Genomic DNA, 23,546 nt, shown 5'->3' on the forward strand with positions numbered 1-23,546 from the left:
CTGCAATCTTTTTCTGTCGGTAAGGATTGCACCAGAGCACCTTCTACTTCTAATAGGCCATGAACTATAGATAGAGAAGAATCATTCTGAGCGAGTACATAAGAAGCGATCCACTTTTTTTCATCGGTTCCAGGGGAAGACCAAAGATCTTGCGCGGCAGGTCCGCCAGAAAAACTCAAAAGAGAAAGAAGTCTCGTTAATCTCTTCATGCTCGTTCCAAGTTCGAAGTACCTTTTGGCCAAAGAAAAACCCGCTTCCTGACACGATTGCCTCTTTATCTTTATATAGATAGATTCTATGGGGTTATTACTTAGTAAGTCTATTTTGTACAAGAGCCCCTCCTATCTGATAGAAAAGGGTCCCATGATCCCGAGCCGATCTTACCTTGGCTCGCAAACCCCAAGTTTGTCTATGAAGAGCTAATCTAATTGTATTTTTTTCTAGAATGGATTTCTTATGTGGAATACTAATGGATAGGGCCTCGTTGCTAAGTGCTACAAGATCTAGTGCACTGGAACTCGTGGTTATGGACCCGAATCCTTTAGTATGGAACATTGTCTTTTCCAAGTAAAAACCCCTAGTATATGAAAGAATGAAAAGGTGCTTTCGTTCTTGTGGAATAAGAAGCCCTCGTACCTTAATGAAAGGAAAATCGTAATTTTTCGTTAGGTATTTGACCAAATAGGATCGTCCAGTTCCTATAGAACCTATCACTAAAATACCCGATAGGGCTAAGCGGAACGAAAAGGGTTTTCCATGAGATGGTAAATGAAAACGATTAGTCCCACACGAGGTTTGGGAATAAGTGATTGTCTGATAATGAGCAAGGAATATACGTCTTTCTGCTAAAGAGGATCTATTAAACTCATAATTCATTAGATCCTTGTTATCAATGCCAACTAGGTATCATAAGGAAATGGATCCCGGTTGTTCAATCCTTTGATAACCAAGGTCATTCTTTGCTAAAGAGAAATGATCACTATGAGTCAGACTCAATAGAATTGGATCCATTCCAAATAGCGAGAATTAGGATTCTTGATCCCTCTCAATCTCTCTTTCAATTCGAGGATCCAGAGAGGTGTTTTCATAGTCATCTCCGAATATTTGCCATCTCGGAATATTTTCGATTTCATTTTTCTATGATATGTCTTTCTATATGAAAATTGGTTATTTACGATGTACGATGATCCCTGTTAAGCATCCATGGCTGAATGGTTAAAGCGCCCAACTCATAATTGGTAAATTTGCGGGTTCAATTCCTGCTGGATGCACACGAACGGGAACATTCCATAAGTCTATTGGAACTGGCTCTCTATCCATGGAATCTCATCCATCATCCATACATAACGAATTGGTATGGTATATTCATACCATAACATAAGAACAATAAGAACTCGAATTCTTATCGATACTGGAACTCAGAGCATAGGAGGGAAAGTCGATTTATGGATGGAATCAAATACGCAGTATTTACAGAAAAAAGTCTTCGTTTATTGGGAAAGAATCAATATACTTTTAATGTCGAATCGGGATTCACTAAGACAGAAATAAAGCATTGGGTCGAACTCTTCTTTGGTGTTAAGGTGGTAGCTGTGAATAGCCATCGACTACCTGGAAAAGGTAGAAGAATAGGACCTATTCTGGGCCATACAATGCATTACAGACGTATGATCATTACCCTTCAACCGGGTTATTCTATTCCACTTCTAGATAGAGAAAAAAACTAAAGGAGAATACTTAATAATACGGCGAAACATTTATACAAAACACCTATCCCGAGCACACGCAAGGGAACCGTAGACAGGCAAGTGAAATCCAATCCACGAAATAATTTGATCCATGGACGGCACCGTTGTGGTAAAGGTCGTAATTCCAGAGGAATCATTACCGCAAGGCATAGAGGGGGAGGTCATAAGCGCCTATACCGTAAAATAGATTTTCGACGGAATCAAAAAGACATATCTGGTAGAATCGTAACCATAGAATACGACCCTAATCGAAATGCATACATTTGTCTCATACACTATGGGGATGGTGAGAAGAGATATATTTTACATCCCAGAGGGGCTATAATTGGAGATACTATTGTTTCTGGTACAAAAGTTCCTATATCAATGGGAAATGCCCTACCTTTGAGTGCGGTTTGAACTATTGATTTACGTAATTGGAAGTAACCAATTAGGTTTACGACGAAACCTAGAAATCGATCACTGATCCAATTTGACTACCTCTACGGGATAGACCTCAACAGAAAACTGTTGAGTAACGGCAGCAAGTGATTGAGTTCAGTAGTTCCTCATAGAAAATTATTGACTCTAGAGATATGGTAATATGGAGAAGACAAAATTGTTTGAAGCACGCACAGAACCGGAAGCGCCCCTTGTTTCAAAGAGAGGAGGACGGGTTATTCACATTTAATTTGATGGTCAGAGGCAAATTGAAAGCTAAGCAGTGGTAATTAAGACCCCCGGGGGAAAATAGGGATGTCTCCTACGTTACCCATAATATGTGGAAGTATCGACGTAATTTCATAGAGTCATTCGATCTGAATGCTACATGAAGAACATAAGCCAGATGACGGAACGCAGAGACCTAGGATGTAGAAGATCATAACATGAGCGATTCGGCAGATTTGGATTCCTTTCCTATATATCCACTCATGTGGTACTTCATCATATGATTCATATAAGATCCATCTGTCTAGAGATCGTCATATACATCTAGAAAGCCGTATGCTTTGGAAGAAGCTTGTACAGTTTGGGAAGGGGTTTTTTGAGAGAAAAGAAGAATCTACTTCAACCGATATGCCCTTAGGCACGGCCATGCATAACATAGAAATCACACGTGGAAGGGGTGGGCAATTAGCTAGAGCAGCAGGTGCTGTAGCGAAACTCATTGCAAAAGAGGGTAAATCGGCCACTTTAAGATTACCATCTGGGGAGGTCCGTTTAGTATCCCAAAATTGCTTAGCAACAGTCGGACAAGTGGGTAATGTTGGGGTGAACCAAAAAAGTTTGGGTAGAGCCGGATCTAAGTGTTGGCTAGGTAAACGCCCCGTAGTAAGAGGGGTAGTTATGAACCCTGTGGACCACCCCCATGGGGGCGGTGAAGGGAAAGCTCCCATTGGTAGAAAAAAACCCACAACCCCTTGGGGTTATCCTGCGCTTGGAAGAAGAACTAGGAAAAGGAAAAAATATAGCGATAGTTTTATTCTTCGTCGCCGTAAGTAAATACGTAACTAGGAATATGGAAAATTGCATTTTTGGAATTTGCAATAATGCGATGGGCGAACGACGGGAATTGAACCCGCGCATGGTGGATTCACAATCCACTGCCTTGATCCACTTGGCTACATCCGCCCCTTATCCAGCTAAAGGATTTTTTTCTTTTTTCCGTTGATCATTATTCTATTTATTCTGACCTCCGTACTTCGATCGAGATATTGGACATAGAATGCCACTCTTTAAAAAGGAAAAAAGGAGTAATCAGCTGTGACACGAAAAAAAACGAATCCTTTTGTAGCTCATCATTTATTGGCAAAGATAGAAAAGGTCAATATGAAGGAGGAGAAAGAAACAATAGTAACGTGGTCCCGGGCATCTAGCATTCTACCCACAATGGTTGGCCATACAATTGCGATTCATAATGGAAAGGAACATATACCTATTTACATAACAAATCCTATGGTAGGTCGCAAATTGGGAGAATTCGTGCCTACTCGGCATTTTACGAGTTATGAAAATGCAAGAAAGGATACTAAATCTCGTCGTTAACTGAATTCTGAATAGAAAGATTAAGAAGAAAAAAAAGATTCAAAATACCCAATATCTTGCTAGAACAAGATATTGGGTATTTTTGTCTTTTCTTTCTTCAAAAATTCTTATATGTTAGCAGAAAAACCTTATCCATTAATAGCTGGAACTTCAACAGCAGCTAAGTCTAGAGGGAAGTTGTGAGCATTACGTTCGTGCATTACTTCCATACCAAGGTTAGCACGGTTGATGATATCAGCCCAAGTATTAATAACGCGACCTTGACTATCAACTACAGATTGGTTGAAATTGAAACCATTTAGGTTGAAAGCCATAGTACTAATACCTAAAGCAGTGAACCAGATTCCTACTACAGGCCAAGCAGCCAAGAAGAAGTGTAAAGAACGAGAGTTGTTGAAACTAGCATATTGGAAGATTAATCGGCCAAAATAACCATGAGCAGCCACAATATTATAAGTCTCTTCCTCTTGACCAAATTTGTAACCCTCATTAGCAGATTCATTTTCAGTAGTTTCCCTGATCAAACTAGAGGTTACCAAGGAACCATGCATAGCACTGAATAGGGAACCGCCGAATACACCAGCTACACCTAACATGTGGAATGGATGCATAAGGATGTTGTGCTCTGCCTGGAATACAATCATAAAGTTGAAAGTACCAGAGATTCCTAAAGGCATACCATCAGAAAAGCTTCCTTGACCAATAGGGTAAATCAAGAAAACAGCAGTAGCAGCTGCAACAGGAGCTGAATATGCAACAGCAATCCAAGGACGCATACCCAGACGGAAACTAAGTTCCCACTCACGACCCATATAACAAGCTACACCAAGTAAGAAGTGTAGAACAATTAGCTCATAAGGACCACCATTGTATAACCACTCATCAACAGATGCAGCTTCCCAAATTGGGTAAAAGTGCAATCCGATCGCCGCAGAAGTAGGAATAATAGCACCAGAGATAATATTGTTTCCATAAAGTAAAGAACCAGAAACAGGCTCGCGAATACCATCAATATCTACTGGAGGGGCAGCGATGAAGGCGATAATAAATACAGAAGTTGCGGTCAATAAGGTAGGGATCATCAAAACACCGAACCATCCGATGTAAAGACGATTTTCAGTGCTAGTTATCCAGTTGCAGAAGCGACCCCACAGGCTTGTACTTTCGCGTCTCTCTAAAATTGCAGTCATGGTAAGATCTTGGTTTATTCAAATTGCAAGGACTCCCAAGCACACGTATTAACTAGAATATAGATAATAGAAGGCTTGTTATTTAACAGTATAACATAGACTATATACCAATGTCAACCAAGTCAGCCCAAAGATTGGCTATCCATATAAATAAATTAACCAAACCAATAATTTTGTATTTGTAAATGAAGTGAGTAAAAGTTAAAAACTTTGATGGGTCTTTTCTATATGGGTTGCCCGGGACTCGAACCCGGAACTAGTCGGATGGAGTAGATAATTCTTCCTTGTTACAATAGAGAAAAATCCCTCCCCAAATCGTGCTTGCATTTTTCATTGCACACGACTTTCCCTATGTAGAAATAGCCAATATTCTATTCCAAAGAGGAAGTTCTACTAATTTTTTAATTAGTAAGTTGATTCACCTACTCTTTATTATAATAAAAGGAACATTTCAGAATGAAAAATATGAAAGTTTTTTCTTGATCATTTATCAACCCTTTCCTGTTTATTAGTTTTGTCTAATGATTAATTAAGAGGGTTGACCAGGTCATTGATACCTATAATATCCAAATACCAAATACGCTCAGTGTGTGATCCACTGAAAGAAAAAAGAGTTGTTTTGGTGAACATCAAAGAAAAAACTTGCTCTTCTTCCGTAAAAAATTCTTCTAAAAATGCCGAACCCAATCGTTGCATAAAAGTTCGTACCGTGCTTTTATGTTTACGAGCTAAAGTTCTAGCGCATGAAAGTCGAAGTATATACTTTAGTCGATACAAAGTCCGTTTTTTCGAAGATCCACTATGATAATGAAAAAGATTTCTACATATCCGACCAAATCGATCAAGAATATCCCAATCTGATAAATCCGTCCAAATGGGTTTACTAATAGGATGCCCCGATCCAGTACAAAATTGAGCTTTTGATAAGTATCCTATGAGGAGAGTAGCGGGGACTATGGTATCGAATTTTTTCATTCGAGTATCTATGAGAAATGAATTCTCCAGCATTTGATTCCTTACCAACAAAGGACTTTTTGGTACACTTGAAAGGTATCCCATAAAATCGAAGCAAGAGTTTGCTAATTGGTTTATATGGATTCTTCGCGGCTGAGTCCAAAAAAAGAAATAATATTGCCAGAAATTGATAAGGTAGCATTTCCATTTCTTTTTCAAAAAAAAACTGCCTTTTGATGCAAGAATTGCCTTTCCTTGATATCGAACATAATGTATAAGAGGATCCATAAAGAACCATAAGGTTTTCCGAGAAAAACCAGGGTACATTATCCCAAAATGTTCCATCTTCCTAGAAAAGTGGATTCGTTCCAGAAAAGTTCCAGAATATGCTAATGGTAAGCAAGAAGATTGTTTACGAAGAAACAACAAGAAAAATTCATATTCTGATACATAAGAGTTATATAGGAATTTAACTAGTCTTTTATTTTCTTTTTGAAAAAAAAGAATGGATTTCATTGAAGTAATAAAACTATTCCAATTCGAATAGTAGTTGAGAAAGAATCGCAATAAATGCAAAGATGGAACATCTTGGATACGGTATTGAAGGAGTTGAACCAAGATTTCCAAATGGATAGGATAGGGTATTTCTATATGTGATAGATAATCCAAATGCAAAAATTTGTCTTCTAAAAAGGGAAATATTGAATGAATAGAGCGTAAATTCTGAAACTTTGGTATTTCTTTTTCTTTCGGACAAGATAATTCCCGTAGCGAGAATGGGATTTCCACAACAATCGCAAACCCCTCAGATAGAATCTGAGAATAAAACTCAGAATAAAAAAAAATTTTGTAATCCAATAATCGATCTTGATTAGGATGATTAACCGAGTTATCCAAAAAATTCTGCTGATACATTCGAATAATTAAACGTTTCACAAGTAGTGAACTAAATTTCTTGTTATTCCAACTAACTATTTCCACAGGTTCAGAACCGTTTAATCCATAATCATGAGCAAATGCATAAATATACTCCTGAAAGAGAAGTGGGTAGACAAAGTATTGTTGACGAGATTTCTGTTTTTCTGAATACCCTTCGAATTTTTCCATTTGTATTTCTACTTGAATCAGAGAGAAGAAGCATTTCTCGGTTTATCGAATGATGATACATAGTGCAATATGGTCAGAACAGGGTGTTGCATTTTTAATACAAACCCTGGAAAGAAAGGGAGTCTAATCCACGGATCTTTTTCCGCTCCTTTTCTACCGAATTAGTTTATGTTTGTTCTAAATTACAAAAAAGAACAGAACAAGTTTTTTATTTTTGCAGGCCAATCGCTCTTTTGACTTTGGAATACAGCCTCTTTATCAATATACTGCTTCTTTTACACATTCAATCCATAACATCCCTTATTCAATCCATAATCAAGAATAATTAGGATTTCTAAAAAAAAAGAAAAAATAAAGGGTCCACTCATAGGAAAACCCAACCTTTCCCCACATCCGGCACTAATCTATTTTTAACGTCTAATTAGAGCGGGGAATCCTTCCAATTAGGAAGTTAAGCTCGTTGCTTTTTATTTTACCAGAATTGGAGCCAGGCTCTATCCATTTATTCACTAGACCCAGAAAATCGTAATTTTGGATTCCATTCAAAAAAGATTGATTTTATTACGACATGCTATTTTTTCCATTCATTACCTTTGAGGATCAGTCGTGGTCTTCTAGACTCTACCAAGAGTCTGGACGAATTTGTTGTTTCATCCAAATGTGTAAAAGATCATAGTCGCACTTAAAAGCCGAGTACTCTACCATTGAGTTAGCAACCCAGATAAAAAAAGGATCTTAGATACGATCGAAATCCAAAAATCAATGGAATTACACCGCGCGCTTCTGTCAAAACATTGAACTAGCAAGACATCAAAAGAAAGATTTTATCGACCATGAAAAACACTCAAATGGCAAAACGAACAGGTCCGGTTAAATTCCACTAAAGTGAAAAAAAAGAGCGACCCTAATCACGATGGCCAAATTCTCCTTTTTTTAGCGATTTTTATTAAAAAAAATATATATTATATTGTATGAGAATACATGCAAGAGGAACACCCTTATCATTTGAGCGAAGTGTAAGCAGAAAAATTAAATATGGAGTGAGGATAAAGAGACCCATCTATCTACAAATTCTATTTGTTCAATAGACCTTTGTCAATGGAAATACAATGGTAAGAAAACAAATTAGATAGAAAAAGTAAATAAAATAGGGGCTTATGTTGGATTGGCACGATATAAATCCAAATAGGATTAAGAAAGAGGTAAATTGTGTCTAAATAATTAGACAACGAGGAATACTAATAATCTTCTCCTATCCTACTTTTTTATTCATTTAGTTCTTCAATTAACTCAAAGTTCTTTCTTTTTCTTTAAAGAATTCCGCCTTCCTTAAAATATCATAAACAGTTCTTGTCGGTTGAGCACCCTTTTCAAGGAAATAGAGAATAGCTGGAACATTTAAACAAGTTTGATTCTTTATCGGATCATAAAAACCTACTTTTCGAAGATCTCTTCCTTCTCTTCGAGATCGAACATCAATTGCAACGATTCGATAGACAGCTTATTGGGATAGATGTAGATAAACAACGCCCCCCCTAGAAACGTATAGGAGGTTTTCTCCTCATACGGCTCGAGAAAATGATTCGAATTTCTGTCGATAATAATAGAAATTAGACTATGACGTCCATTAATTTCCTTACAGAAAAAACAAATTTCATTTATACTCATGACTCAAGTTGGCTAATTCTGCCTGAGAAACTTCGAAGGCAAAATCCTTCAAAAATTTTTGAGTCGTCTTTAAACTCTTTTCTTTGTCTCATTTCGAACGAATTGACTTTTATTCCTTATTCTGATCCAACTCTGTTGTTGAGACAATTGAAAATTGTGTTTACTTGTTCTGGAATCCTTTATCTTTGATTTGTGAAATCCTTGGGTTTAGACATTACTTCGGGAATTCCTATTTTTTTCTTTCAAAAGAGTAGCAACATACCCTTTTTTCTTATTTCCTTCGATAAAGCATTTATCTCTTCTATAGAAATCTAATAAGGGGGATTGATTCTGATATACTTTTATTGGACTTTCTTCGTATTTTAACCTTTCGATTTATTTCTATATTAAGGATAGACTGACAAAGTTGGCCTAATTTATTAGTTTTCACTAACCCTAGATTCTTTCCCTTGATAAAAAATAAACTCTGTCCTCTCGAGCTCCATCGTGTACTATGTTACTTAAACCCTGCGCAAATTTGGTTCGGAACGAATAGAACAGGCTATGTCGAGCCAAGAGCATTTTCATTACTATGGAAAATGATGGATAGCAAAATCCACAATCGATCATGTCCTTCAAGTCGCACGTTGCTTTCTACCACATCGTTTTAAACGAAGTTTTACCATAACAAACATTCCTCTTTTCATTGCAAAGTGGTATAGAAAATTGATCCAATATGGATGGAATCATGAATAGTCATTGGTTTTGTTTTTTGTATACTAATTAAAATTAAAACTTGCTATCTATGGAGCAATATGGATAAAAGAAAGTAAGTATTTATCCGGGAAGCCTCCGCCAAGATCCAATTTATTTAAACCCATATTCGAATTCTATCATATGAATGAAACATAGAAAAAGACGACTAAACAAGTTTGCTTAAAACTTATTTATTATTAAATTTCCACCCTCAACGGATGGCTCGAGATGATCAATCTTGAAGTGAGAAGAGAAGGATTGACTCTTCCTCAATAAATAAACTATCAACCTCCAAAAAAGTTTAATTCATTTAATTACTAGAATTAGAATTCTATTAGTAATATATTTTTTCCGTACCAAAAACAATTAACTATAATAACTAAATAAACTATTCCAATGAATAGATTGAAAGTTTTTGGTAGTTAATTGTTTTTGGTACTTCTTCGACTCGAAGACCAAAAGGAAGAAAAAAATATGATTAAGTGATTATTAAGTGATTATTAAGTGATCATAGTAGAGGCATATCCTGAATGTGCCTGCTAGATCCCATTTTTTTCATGAAAATAAAGGTAGTCAATTTGACTGGACTTAAGACTTTATTATGTTTTCTGAGAAAACATAAGATATCATTATTCTCTTTAATAAACTTTTGTCTCATACGGAGTACTATATGATTTCACCGTTTGTTTCATCAGAAACAATCTGGGACGGAAGGATTCGAACCTCCGAGTAACGGGACCAAAACCCGCTGCCTTACCACTTGGCCACGCCCCATTTCGGGTTTTATGCGACACTAATAAACACTATTATGTTTATTTGTTATTCGTCAATACCATTTCAATTACATAAATAAAGAAGAGATATTCTCTTGCTAGTATTCTACACATGCAGATAATATAGAATCAAAAAAATGCATTGATCATTACATGGAATTCTATTAAGATATTATATGAAAGTCGAATTTATTCCACTCTCATTTGAGAGTGCGAATACAAGGAGGTATTTTGTGTTTGGGAAAGTCCGAAGAAAAAAAGATTTTGAATCTGCCTTTTCCTTCTTTCCCTTAAAAAAATAACTCAATCAAAATCCAATTATTTACTCTACAAGAATGAAATGCTTGTTATGCCTAATATACTTAGTTTAACCTGTATCTGTTTTAATTCTGTTCTTTATCCTACTAGTTTTTTCTTTGCCAAATTGCCCGAAGCTTATGCTATTTTCAATCCAATCGTGGATATTATGCCTGTTATACCTCTATTCTTTTTTCTATTAGCCTTTGTTTGGCAAGCTGCTGTAAGTTTTCGATGAAATCTTTAGTACTCTGTATGCCAAATTGAATGATGTGTTCATTCCAAAAAAAAAAATTAAAATGGGTAAAAGCCGAGAAGTTTTATATTTTTATATTATGAACCCTCAATTCTAAAATTGAAATTATTCTACATTGAATGGGTAGCTACAGCAATAAATTTGGATCAGCCTTTCTACTCCCCTGCACCTAGGTTGAGCAGGTACCTTTAGGTACCTACACAATACCTATTCAATACCACCTAACCCTATTTTTGCTATTGATAAGAGTTCTTATTATAAATGAATTCTTGCAATTTTTTTCCAGAATTCATTTTTGCATTTTTAGGTATCAAAAAAAACCATCCTAGTGGATCCGTGTGGTAAGGAAAAACTGGTAATCTATTCCTTAAAAAAAAATCTTGGAGATTATGTAATGCTTACTCTCAAACTTTTTGTTTATACAGTAGTGATATTCTTTGTTTCACTCTTTATCTTTGGATTCTTATCTAATGATCCAGGACGGAATCCTGGACGCGAGGAGTAAAAATTCAATTTTTTTTTTTTCTTACAAATTGGATTTGTTTCGTACATTTATCTATGAGAAAATCCGGGGGTCAGAATTCTTTCCAGTTTGAAAGTCCCAAATGATCCAAGGGAGCGGAAAGAGAGGGATTCGAACCCTCGGTACAAAAAAATTGTACAACGGATTAGCAATCCGCCGCTTTAGTCCACTCAGCCATCTCTCCACGTTCCAAAGCGAAAGGTTTCCGTGATATGATATAGGCAAGAAATAAGAAATAACGGTTGCAAAAAACCCCTTTTTTTCTTTCAAAAGTCTATAAAAATTATATTGCCAATTCCATTTTAGTTATATTCTTTTTTCTTAATGTTAATAAAAAAAAGAAGAAAATTCTTGTTTTTTCTTTGTAAAAATCGATATTGACCGAGAGACAATCAAATAGATTTTCTCTTTAGCGGGCATTTCCATATAGGACTTGTTATAATTATAATAAAACAAGCTATATATAAAAAAACGCTTTTTTTTTTTTTGTCGATTATTTATCAAGAAAGCAAAAAGGGTTCTTATCAAATCCACCATAAAATTGGAAAGAAGCATAAAGTAAGTAGACCTGACTCCTTGAATGATGCCTCTATCCGCTATTCTGATATATAAATTCGATGTAGATGAAATTGTATAAGCGAATTTTTCGTATTTCCTTAGACTTAGACCGCGCAAGACAAGAATTTTTCGCTATTTACGATTTCATATTCTTGTTACTAGATGTTCTATAGGAATAAGAAGAAATCGCAACTCCTTTGCGCTACACATAAAAATTGATTTCGAAGGTCCTTTTTTTTTTCAGAATCCTCCATTTTAGTTCTTCCCCCCATGCAATAGAGAGGGAATGGGAAAAAAGGGGTTACTTTTATTTTCATTTTTCCCTTAAAAGATAGACTTTGAAATAGGAGTCTTGGAATAATGCTGAATTCAAAGGTTTATTTCTATAAGTATAAGATAAGAAAAACAAATCGAATCAAATTCATGGATTTACAACGACCTCGGTTGTGACTCCATAGATAAAAATGGAAAATTTCTCTCTTCGAGACCATTGAAAAAGGGCATTGAACGAGAAAGAAATCGTCCACAGATATAAAACTATCATATGCCTTGGAAAGTGATATGAGGTGCTCGGAAATGGTTGAAGTAATTGAATAGGAGGATCACTATGACTATAGCCCTTGGTAGAGTTCCTAAAGAAGAAAATGATCTATTTGATACTATGGATGACTGGTTACGAAGGGACCGTTTCGTTTTTGTAGGATGGTCTGGCCTATTGCTCTTTCCTTGTGCTTATTTCGCTTTAGGGGGTTGGTTTACAGGGACAACTTTTGTAACTTCTTGGTATACCCATGGATTGGCAAGTTCCTATTTGGAAGGTTGTAATTTCTTAACCGCAGCAGTTTCTACCCCTGCCAATAGTTTAGCACACTCTTTGTTGCTACTATGGGGGCCAGAAGCACAAGGAGATTTTACTCGTTGGTGTCAATTAGGCGGTCTATGGACTTTTGTAGCTCTCCACGGGGCTTTTGCACTAATAGGTTTCATGTTACGCCAATTTGAACTTGCTCGGTCTGTTCAATTGCGGCCTTATAATGCAATCTCATTCTCTGGTCCAATTGCTGTTTTTGTTTCGGTATTCCTTATTTATCCACTGGGGCAATCTGGTTGGTTCTTTGCGCCGAGTTTTGGCGTAGCAGCGATATTTCGATTCATCCTTTTCTTCCAAGGATTTCATAATTGGACGTTGAACCCATTTCATATGATGGGAGTTGCCGGAGTATTAGGCGCGGCTCTGCTATGCGCTATTCATGGAGCAACCGTAGAAAACACTCTATTTGAGGACGGTGATGGTGCAAATACCTTCCGTGCTTTTAACCCAACTCAAGCTGAAGAAACTTATTCAATGGTCACTGCTAACCGCTTTTGGTCCCAAATCTTTGGTGTTGCTTTTTCCAATAAACGTTGGTTACATTTCTTTATGCTATTTGTACCCGTCACCGGTTTATGGATGAGTGCTATTGGCGTAGTTGGCTTGGCTCTGAACTTACGTGCCTATGACTTTGTTTCCCAGGAAATCCGTGCAGCGGAAGATCCTGAATTCGAGACTTTCTACACCAAAAATATTCTTTTAAACGAGGGTATTCGTGCGTGGATGGCAGCTCAGGATCAGCCTCATGAAAATCTTATATTCCCTGAGGAGGTTCTACCACGTGGAAACGCTCTTTAATGGAACTTTCGTTTTAGCTGGTCGTGACCAAGAAACCACCGGCTTTGCTTGGTGGGCTGGGAATGCCAGACTTATCAATTTGTCCGGTAAACTACTTGGAGCTCACGTAGCCCATGCCGGATTAATCGTATTCTGGGCCGGAGCAATGAACCTATTTGAAGTGGCCCATTTCGTACCAGAAAAGCCCATGTATGAACAAGGGTTGATTTTACTTCCACACTTAGCTACTCTAGGTTGGGGAGTAGGGCCAGGGGGGGAAGTTCTAGATACTTTTCCATACTTTGTATCTGGCGTACTTCACCTAATTTCCTCCGCAGTCTTAGGCTTCGGTGGCATTTATCACGCGCTTCTGGGACCCGAGACTCTTGAAGAATCTTTTCCATTCTTTGGTTATGTCTGGAAAGATAGAAATAAAATGACTACAATTTTGGGTATTCACTTAATTTTGTTAGGTCTAGGTGCTTTTCTTCTAGTACTCAAGGCTCTTTATTTTGGCGGTGTATATGATACCTGGGCCCCTGGGGGGGGAGATGTAAGAAAAATTACCAATTTGACCCTTAGTCCCAGTGTTATATTTGGTTATTTACTAAAATCTCCTTTTGGGGGAGAAGGGTGGATTGTTAGTGTAGATGATTTAGAAGATATAATTGGTGGACATGTATGGTTGGGTTTTATTTGTGTATTTGGGGGAATTTGGCATATTTTAACCAAACCCTTCGCATGGGCTCGCCGTGCATTTGTATGGTCTGGAGAAGCTTACTTGTCTTATAGTTTAGCTGCTTTATCTGTCTTTGGTTTTATCGCTTGTTGTTTTGTATGGTTCAATAATACAGCTTATCCGAGTGAGTTTTATGGACCCACCGGGCCAGAAGCTTCTCAAGCTCAAGCATTTACTTTTCTAGTTAGAGACCAGCGTCTTGGAGCTAATGTGGGATCCGCTCAAGGACCCACAGGTTTAGGGAAATATCTAATGCGTTCCCCAACTGGGGAGGTTATCTTTGGAGGGGAAACTATGCGTTTTTGGGACCTTCGTGCTCCATGGTTAGAACCTCTAAGGGGCCCCAACGGTTTGGACTTGAGTAGGTTGAAAAAAGACATACAACCTTGGCAAGAACGGCGCTCAGCAGAATATATGACCCACGCTCCTTTAGGCTCTTTAAATTCCGTGGGTGGCGTAGCGACCGAGATCAATGCAGTTAATTATGTCTCTCCTAGAAGTTGGTTATCAACTTCTCATTTTGTTCTAGGATTCTTCTTTTTTGTGGGCCATTTATGGCATGCAGGAAGAGCCCGAGCTGCTGCAGCAGGTTTTGAAAAGGGAATCGATCGTGATTTGGAACCTGTTCTTTACATGAACCCTCTTAACTAAGATTTTCTTATTTATACCTGTTCTACTTTTTTTCTGTTCTGGCTCGGTTATTCTATCTAGCCGAGCCATTCATTCCTTTTTATGAAAGAAAGATAAGGGACAGAATAAAAAAAAATGAAAGAAACAAACGTATTCAATAAGCAAAAGGAGAGAGAGGGATTCGAACCCTCGATAGTTCCTAGAACTATACCGGTTTTCAAGACCGGAGCTATCAACCACTCAGCCATCTCTCCACCGCCTAATCCTTATTTTACTCCTACAAATAGAACATAGCCATATAAAAAATAAAAATATTTATTAACCTCTAGAAAGATATCAGATACAAGTTCCTTTTCGATATATCTCTGTATACTGTATACACGGATACAGGATCCGCTATACCCGCTTGTGAAATAAAGACTAAATAACCTCCTCTCACCCCCATATCCAAATAAAAAAGAGGTTAAGTAATAAATTTTAATTAAAGAGAAGAATCAATGGATTCATGATTAAACCCCTCCTACTTCTTGTATTTTTTTACAATTTTGGTTAAGTGAGGGATCAAATATGTAGTCAACTTTATTTGATGGTAGCTTGGAGGATTAGAAATATGACTATTGCTTTCCAATTAGCTGTTTTTGCATTAATTGCGACTTCCTCAGTCTTAGTAATTAGTGTACCCCTTGTATTTGCTTCTCCTGATGGTTGGTCAAATAATAAAAATGTTGTATTTTCCGGTACATCATTATGGATTGGACTAGTCTTTCTCGTAGCTATTCTGAATTCTCTCATTTCTTAAATTAAATTTGGTTAATATTTAGTAACCCCATAAAAAAGAAATAATAAAGGCCATTTAAAAAATTCGAATAGTGAGACGTATTAAAACGCAATTTGCGTTCCGAATTGCTAGCTCTTCTCTTTCAGTATTATGAAATTCCCATTAGAATATTCATTGACAGATAATAAAAAAAGGAAAACTCTAATATCTAATATAATAGAATAGAAAATGAAATGAAACGGTCGACCCAGACATAGACGGTCGACCCAAGCGGATATACGCTATAAAATATATACCGTAGCGAGCGTAGTTCAATGGTAAAACATCTCCTTGCCAAGGAGAAGATACGGGTTCGATTCCCGCCGCTCGCCCGCTTAATTTATCAAAGTACTATGATAAAAAGTTTAGTCTAGTTAATTGTTTAACTACTTATATTAAATTAAGTATTAATTAAGTATTAGTCTAGTGCCGTATCCCTTACTATATTTACCCTTCCTTTGCATCCCCCTCAAAAAAAGAGGGCGCTCCGGAGGCAGAAATAGAACTAGCCAACAGAGCCCCAAAATTGGGTATTAACTGAGACAAACAACGGGCAAACTGTTTTTAAAAGGAAGGGAGAGGTAGACTGTCCCTTTCATTTCATTTTTATTTTCTGCAAGGTAGGGAGAAGCCTTGCGCCTTCTTTTTGTGAAGGCAAGTGGCTTCGCAAATTGCTCAATTTTGCCCTCTAGGGCCCGGAACTAATGAATAAAAAAGGGTTGGATACGCCCCTCTACCATATCTAGAGAAATAGAATACTCCTTTTATAGAGACTGCTAAGTGCGGAGACGGGAATCGAACCCGTGACCTCAAGGTTATGAGCCTCGTGAGCTACCAAACTGCTCTACTCCGCTCTGTAGTACCAGAAACTGGTGGACAAAAAAGGCTTGAATACAAGCCTTTAACATGTCTAGACAAATAGAATACTCCTTTTATACAGAATGGAGCGGGTAGCGGGAATCGAACCCGCATCGTTAGCTTGGAAGGCTAGGGGTTATAGTCGACGTTGGTTGATTATTTTTAACGTCTCTAATTCAAAACCGAACATGAAATTTTGATTTCATTCGGCTCCTTTATGGATATTCTCACCACTTAACATCTATGTCAGCTTTTCTATTTGAATGGAACCAAAGCTCTCTGCTTTCTAGATGATCCTTATAGAGTAGGAGATAGAAATTCTATCTAAATCCATCTAATCTACTTACTTCGTTCCCTAATTTCATTCAAGAGATCCTGAGGAAAAGAATTGGGTTTCCACCGAGCTGAAACAATATGCGGATGGTTCTAGTAAACCAAAACTATCGTTTTTTAGCTATTTGGCTTCCTTATCCTTTAACAAAAGAAGATTTAGTTACGATTGGAAATCAACTTTTTTGTATCTTCATCCATAGATCCTTTACTCATATTTTCAAAATTGGAATACTTAAATCCAATGCAAAATTATGCTTCGCGACTCTGTACTCATATCATAATCCAATTTTTATTTTGGATGCAATTTAAATTAGTTTTTGGGTACAAATCGCCAGAATGTATATTCTTCCTCAATATGCTATTGAGAGGAAAAGGATTTAATCCTTTATAAGAACTAAAGTTTTCATCGGAATATAAAAAAAAACTTAAGGATGCCTTAAGTATATCATTTCAAATTCAGTTATTAATAGAACGAATCACACTTTTACCACTAAACTATACCCGCTACATTGTATATTATGGTATAAATGGTACCCTTTGTCAAGGATAGCCATTTGACAAGGAGGCTAATTCCCCCTTATTGAATCAGATGGAGAAGGTTCATGACACTGAGCCATTGGTACTTCTACTTCGATCGCGCGCCTTTACTTTAGGATTTAGATAGCCCCTCTCCCTCTGGTCTGTAAAATAAATCTCTTCTTACCCTGCTAATAGCGCCTGAACCAAATGTATTTATTTTGATTAGGATCCTATCCTATTCTACGGTTACGACTACAATAATCATTATTTACTTTGCGAGGACGTAAGTGTGCCAGACTGCTAAATTGTTTTATTATTCCTACAATATAAACTAGGGGATATAGGGGGTAACACTGTCCCTATAAATTCCTTTTTTCCTTTTCTTTTTTGTCCAGAATTGAACAAAAAAGAAATTATAGAAGATGTTTTCTTCCCCCATTAAGTCCGAGCCATAGAGTAAGAGTGAGATGAGTTTTCCAAATTCATCATAGACTTTCCCTATGGCTTGATAGAAGTAAGAAGCAAAGAGTTGTAACTTAAAGAGTCGTAACTTAAAGAAAAAAACGGACAGGGCTGACAGATTTACCTGATGTAAAGAAGATCCTAAAAGTCTATGATTAGTCGACTCTCTCCATTTAACACTTTCCTCTCTCTCCTTTTTTCCACTGACTCAATGCTAGTTTATTAGATTCTTGTTTAAAAGAATCAAAAAAGTTCAATAGAACTAAGAACACATAAAAAATAGCATAGAGGATCAAGGCCATTACCAAAAGTTCCTCCCAAGGATCCTATCCTATTGGGTATCTGTTCCCTGCCTTTTCCCGCTAGGATTGGAAATCTTATATTTTCCATATACCATTGAATCCTTGGGGTTCCAGAATCCGCCTATTTTACTAGCCTTCGGAAACGGAAAACCATGAACCAAGAAGAGTTGGGTATGTTTTTTTTTCTTAATTTTATTTTGAGCTCTCAAGATATCAATACATATACAATCTATACATAATGTCTCTCTCTATATCTCTATATATTATATATATATAATATGTACATTATGCAGTAGACCCATAATGGGAAATCAAAGTGGCAAATTTTTGAATTAAATAAAAAGCCCTTTTAACTCAGTGGTAGAGTAATGCCATGGTAAGGCATAAGTCATCGGTTCAAATCCGATAAAGGGCTTTTTAAATTAGTGGTAGAGTAATCTCGTGCTAAGACGTAAGTCATTGGTTCGAATCTGATAGAGTACTTTTCTACTAAATTGATTCGCTTTTTTCTTTGTTTTTGAAGCTTTCTCTTTAGAGAATTTTATGACTTAGTGCGGGATGAATGCATTTTTGGTCTGAACACTAAATGAAGCACGGAATGGAAATAAAAAAAAAATTGGACTCTTTTTCATCTTATCTTAGATCAATAAAATAACTACCTGTACTGAACTAATCTAGAATCCCTTTTAGTAATCCATTCTTATTCTATACATTTAAAATGAATTTCCCTAAAAGGTAGAGGATGATCCATGAATTAATCTAACCATCAACTAAAAAAATCCTAGATGAAAACATAGCAGAAAAGTTAGAAAAACTCTTTGCTTTGGATCTAGTTATACTTTTCGAGTATATTGACAATTCAAAAAAACTGCTCATACTATGATTATAGTATAATCACGAGCGGTTGTATATGGCCCTATCGTCTAGTGATGCCCCTATCGTCTAGTGGTTCAGGACATCTCTCTTTCAAGGAGGCAGCGGGGATTCGACTTCCCCTGGGGGTAGGGAGTATTATGAAAGGAGGTTAATCATAGATTAGCAAAAACCCTAGAATAAATTCTTCCTGGGTCGATGCCCGAGTGGTTAATGGGGACGGACTGTAAATTCGTTGACAATGTCTACGCTGGTTCAAATCCAGCTCGGCCCAAAAATCTAGGGCTTCGTGAATATGAACTAAATCCTTTTGTTTTTCTCCCATAAAATAAAATGTCTGATCTATAGAAATAAAAGAGAAATAAAAAAGGGGATTTTTTTTTCTAATCCATATCTCTCTCATTCCTTTCTTACAAACAAAAGAGTTTTTCTTGTTGAAGGGTGGATTATTATCCATTTTTAGTGATAAAAAATCACGACATACTAGTTATGTCACTCTCACTATACCCACGTATAATATAATATTAATATGTGGGTATGTAGTATATGATTCGTCTATTTCTTAGAGTACGACAGACGAATCGAATCTTCTTATGGTTCTATTTAAGAATGGGTATGCCATACACCCCGCGGGGATTGTAGTTCAATTGGTCAGAGCACCGCCCTGTCAAGGCGGAAGCTGCGGGTTCGAGCCCCGTCAGTCCCGAACTAGGGTTCAATGAATGGAGAAATTCATATTTCCTTTTTCCATGAAAAAAAAGGGGCAGGGAGCAAGATCAAATACCCATAGGGCACCCTTACTTCACTTTTTTATTTTGCATCTCTCATTAAAGAGGGAGGGAAGGAGTATAGGAATTTTTTTCACTACTCCCGATCGATAAAGATAAAGAAAGACACACATACGATATGTGGATTAGTAGAATTTTAGGATATTACTCTATCTTTCTTTATGATGATACCATCCTCATCTTAATTTCCTATTCCACTGTTATGGAATAGAGTACCGGTATTTTACCGGAATCCATACATAAATTGTATTCCCTTTTTATTTCAGACCTCTTTTCCCCATCTCACTTCTACTGCTTATTTGGATGTCTATGTGACCCATAGAAAGTTGCTCATATAATACATACATAATTGTATGTATAACTATAAGAAAAAGGAAGAGAAATTGTATAAGATTAAGAAAGCTCGTGGGTTAGAGATATAGAAAAGAAAAAGTAGAAAAAAAAGGATTAAAAAAGAGGGAATTCCTAATCCAATCAAAAAACCCATTTTGGTCTTAGTATGGATATAGGATCTTCCTATGTTATACTATATAACTCTCATCCATGAATTGATTTGATAGATCCGATATTCATAATATTGAATTGATTCAGTATTATCAGAATGCAAGCCCTACCCTTGAATTTACAAGATACCCCTTTTTCCTCTCCATGGGATTACATCCCGAGTTATTGTGAAAATAAAAAATAAAGAGGTTATGGAAGTCAATATTCTCGCATTTATTGCTACTGCACTGTTCATTCTAATTCCTACTTCTTTTTTACTTATTATTTATGTAAAAACAGTCAGCCAAAATAATTAAGTGGAATTCCAATTAATCATTGAAGAAATGAAAAAGGGATTAAATAAAAAAAATCCAAGTCTTAAATGAAAGGATCTGGTTGGAATCTTAAAGTGTGGTAGAAAGAACTACATATAGTTTTTTCTACGACACTTTAGAGTCTTTCTATTATATTATCTTTGAATCTACATAGAATAGATTAGTAGATTGAAATAGTTAAGTAGTCTAATTCAATTTCTTTTTTCATTGCATCCACTTAATTTCAATCAGGTCAAAATAAAAAAATCGAAGACAATTCTTGACCAAAGAATCCATGGAAGGAAAGAAAAATAATATAAGAATAGACTATAGTAAAAAGTAAAAGGAAAAAACCAGCGAATCTTTCATGCTTAAATATCCCGCGAGATGCTTCAAAAGAGAATAAAAATTATTCTAAGAATAAAGAAAGAGTATAAAACAAATGGAAAATGTGTGATATGCCGTGAATAGTTCCGTGGAAGAAAGTCTAATTTTCTTATGTATAGAACTTTTTTTAACCATTAGTCATTTCTAGTAGAAATTCTTAATTGGTATAATGGCTCTTTCTTACAATACAAGAGTTTCTTACAGGAGTGAAACAAAACTAAAGAAAAAGATTAAAGAATAACGTTTGACAAAATAATTAATGCAAAACGATCAATTAAAAAAAGAATTGATACAACAATTTGATTACTTAATCAATTAGTAGTATCGTATCCCTAGAGTCCACTCCTTCCCCATACTACTAGTGAAAGAGAAAATGTAAAGACTACCATTAAAGCAGCCCAAGCGAGACTTACTATATCCATCTAAATTATGTCTCCTATTTCTATGAAGGGATTATTCTACTATTGATCAATAATCATAGTGGAATCAAGGGTACAGAGTCAAAAAGGGCTTCTGCCCTAAGGCCATGGATCAATCAGTTCAAGGAATTTACTCCTAACAAATTCTTATAGGAATTCTTGTAGAATTAGAGAGCATTAAAAATACGATACTATAAAGCCCTTTTTTCCTTACCTTAAAAAAGAAAGAGTACGGGAATGATGTCCTGAATAGAAGAAGCGGGAATAGGAAGATTTTTTATTCCTTTTGTTACTCTAGTGTATGTAGGTCACATAAGATGTACGATAAAAAAATGTATGATAATTAGGAAGTCTTGATATTCTTTCGTGGAGTCCCTTCTGGAATCTTAGATTGAAAAAGAGAAGAATGCCCCTTAGGGACCTTTCTTTGGATACCAAGATTTCTGACATCTTATCCTCGTATTTAAAAATTCTCAAATCGAATCAATTAAGAACCAATTCAAATTCATATAATAAAAGAATAAGGAAACACTACCTCACCCCTATTGATAACCATTTTGGCCACTACCGCCAAAACAAACCCTAACCCTAGTTTAAGGATAGAACTATGGTATGGTTTCTCTAAACCCAGTATCGGCAGGCTTAGTTACTCTCTTGCCCGAACTTATGCGAAGTAAAAATTGATTGAATTCGATCAGTACTAGAAAACCTAAGTATTTTATTGATCAGGCGGCACCCAGATTTGAACTGGGGATAAAGGATTTGCAGTCCCCTGCCTTACCGCTTGGCCATGCCGCCAAAAAATCCGATCGAAAATCTAGAAAACAGCAAGTATTCATCCACGTTTTCTTACGAAAAGCCCCTTTCTTTTATTTTGAATATAATTAAACTTACTTTTTTCCAATCTTTTTCAAAAAAGATACTCCTGCTTTTTTTGATCCAGTTTCGATTATTCTCCTCGATAGATTCTATCTTAAAACATACATTGCTAACACAATAAAACTTCCCATTTCTTTCTATTGAGATGAAAAAGAAGAAAAGTGGATTTCTAGTCACAGGCTGCAAAATTCAGAACAAATTGGAACCATTAACTAGAATTCTCTTTCTTTTTTGAATTGCAGTAGTGAACTACTCTTAAATCGGTATTATCTCCCCCCCTTCAATTTCAATGGCATAATAAAATATTATGGCTTTATGCTTAATCCGTGTATAGGTGAACTTTAGGTCCGAGCAGCATTATTATCCAAAGATCCCCTTTATGTACATATCTCTATGGGGAATCGTGCTTTAATTTTTCAAAGTATTAAATTAAATATCTTGAATAAAAAAAGGAAATTTGCTCTGATATTAGAGTATAACCTGACTATCTTGGCCTACCCAAGTGAAATTACGATAAAAGAAAAGCATGGATATGGGGAGAGGTGGATAATTAGATTGGCATGTACTTAAAAAAGGGACTTACTTTATTTTAGAATTCCACAATGAAATACTTAATTTTCTAGCAATTATACTACTCCGATCCGAAATAAAAAAGAACCCTCAAATTATTTTTAGAAATTAAAGTAAGCACGCTATTCTAAATCGAAGTAAAGTAAAACTTTCTAGTGTATTATATTACGGCTTTATTACATTCATAGAAAGGGGATAAAATGAGAAATCTTTGCCATTCAATCTGATTAGAATATTATAAAGTATAAGTGGCATAATTTTTTTTGTAGGAATATTTTAGCAATTCATTTTCATTTCATTTGTACCCCTGGTAAACTAGAATTTTCGTCGAAATGGTCTCTATTCATATGTATGAAATACATATATGAAATACGTATGTGGAGTTCCCTAGAATTTCATGTGATTCAGTAAACAGAATATAGATTCCATGATTGCTAGATCAATCCGTAGGGATTGATGAAGAGTGAGCTGATAATGGAATTTTTCTTTGATAAACAGGAAACTTAAGATTAAGATGCTCCGGAATGGAAACGAGGGAATGTCCACAATACCCGGATTTAGTCAGATCCAATTCGAGGGATTTTTTAGGTTCATTAATCAAGCCTTGGCAGAAGAACTTGACAAGTTTCCAACAATTAAAGATCCAGATCACGAAATTGCATTTCAATTATTTGCGAAAGGATATCAATTG

General features: G+C 36.1%; 4 protein-coding genes and 8 non-coding genes across 12 annotated transcripts in view; 6 read left to right on the forward strand and 6 right to left on the reverse strand.

The window, feature by feature from the left end:
• LOC123421498 (NAD(P)H-quinone oxidoreductase subunit 2 A, chloroplastic) overlaps nt 1–1,955 on the forward strand; it is a 6,887-nt gene extending 4,932 nt beyond the window's left edge. The window contains exon 2 of the mRNA XM_045107554.1: nt 1–1,955. This exon is cut by the window's left edge and continues 2,591 nt beyond it. The gene's annotated coding sequence lies outside the window, so the exon portion shown is untranslated.
• A 1,910-nt stretch (nt 1,956–3,865) lies between these two features.
• On the reverse strand, nt 3,866–5,052 carry LOC123421501 (photosystem II protein D1). The gene has a single exon (XM_045107556.1). The coding sequence runs from the start codon at nt 4,961–4,963 to the stop codon at nt 3,902–3,904; it is 1,062 nt and encodes a 353-aa protein (XP_044963491.1). The 5' UTR covers nt 4,964–5,052; the 3' UTR covers nt 3,866–3,901.
• A 343-nt stretch (nt 5,053–5,395) lies between these two features.
• On the reverse strand, nt 5,396–7,024 carry LOC123421497 (maturase K). Its single transcript, XM_045107553.1, has one exon. It carries the CDS (start codon nt 7,022–7,024, stop codon nt 5,489–5,491), a length of 1,536 nt encoding a protein of 511 aa, XP_044963488.1. The 3' UTR covers nt 5,396–5,488.
• Nucleotides 7,025–11,372: 4,348 nt separating this feature from the next.
• On the reverse strand, nt 11,373–11,460 carry TRNAS-GCU. The gene has a single exon. It is a non-coding gene; the product is annotated as a tRNA-Ser (tRNA).
• Nucleotides 11,461–12,437: 977 nt separating this feature from the next.
• On the forward strand, nt 12,438–13,633 carry LOC123421499 (photosystem II D2 protein). Its single transcript, XM_045107555.1, has one exon. It carries the CDS (start codon nt 12,442–12,444, stop codon nt 13,501–13,503), a length of 1,062 nt encoding a protein of 353 aa, XP_044963490.1. The 5' UTR covers nt 12,438–12,441; the 3' UTR covers nt 13,504–13,633.
• A 1,384-nt stretch (nt 13,634–15,017) lies between these two features.
• TRNAS-UGA lies at nt 15,018–15,105 on the reverse strand. Its single transcript has one exon. It is a non-coding gene; the product is annotated as a tRNA-Ser (tRNA).
• An 824-nt stretch (nt 15,106–15,929) lies between these two features.
• TRNAG-GCC lies at nt 15,930–16,000 on the forward strand. Its single transcript has one exon. It is a non-coding gene; the product is annotated as a tRNA-Gly (tRNA).
• A 448-nt stretch (nt 16,001–16,448) lies between these two features.
• On the reverse strand, nt 16,449–16,522 carry TRNAM-CAU. The gene has a single exon. It is a non-coding gene; the product is annotated as a tRNA-Met (tRNA).
• A 1,963-nt stretch (nt 16,523–18,485) lies between these two features.
• Nucleotides 18,486–18,557, forward strand: TRNAT-GGU. Its single transcript has one exon. It is a non-coding gene; the product is annotated as a tRNA-Thr (tRNA).
• A 650-nt stretch (nt 18,558–19,207) lies between these two features.
• Nucleotides 19,208–19,289, forward strand: TRNAY-GUA. Its single transcript has one exon. It is a non-coding gene; the product is annotated as a tRNA-Tyr (tRNA).
• Nucleotides 19,290–19,647: 358 nt separating this feature from the next.
• Nucleotides 19,648–19,721, forward strand: TRNAD-GUC. Its single transcript has one exon. It is a non-coding gene; the product is annotated as a tRNA-Asp (tRNA).
• Nucleotides 19,722–22,133: 2,412 nt separating this feature from the next.
• Nucleotides 22,134–22,204, reverse strand: TRNAC-GCA. Its single transcript has one exon. It is a non-coding gene; the product is annotated as a tRNA-Cys (tRNA).
• Nucleotides 22,205–23,546: the final 1,342 nt, after the last annotated feature.

This window comes from Hordeum vulgare, unplaced genomic scaffold (genome assembly GCF_904849725.1).
Source record: "Hordeum vulgare subsp. vulgare unplaced genomic scaffold, MorexV3_pseudomolecules_assembly, whole genome shotgun sequence".
Lineage (NCBI taxonomy): Eukaryota > Viridiplantae > Streptophyta > Magnoliopsida > Poales > Poaceae > Hordeum > Hordeum vulgare.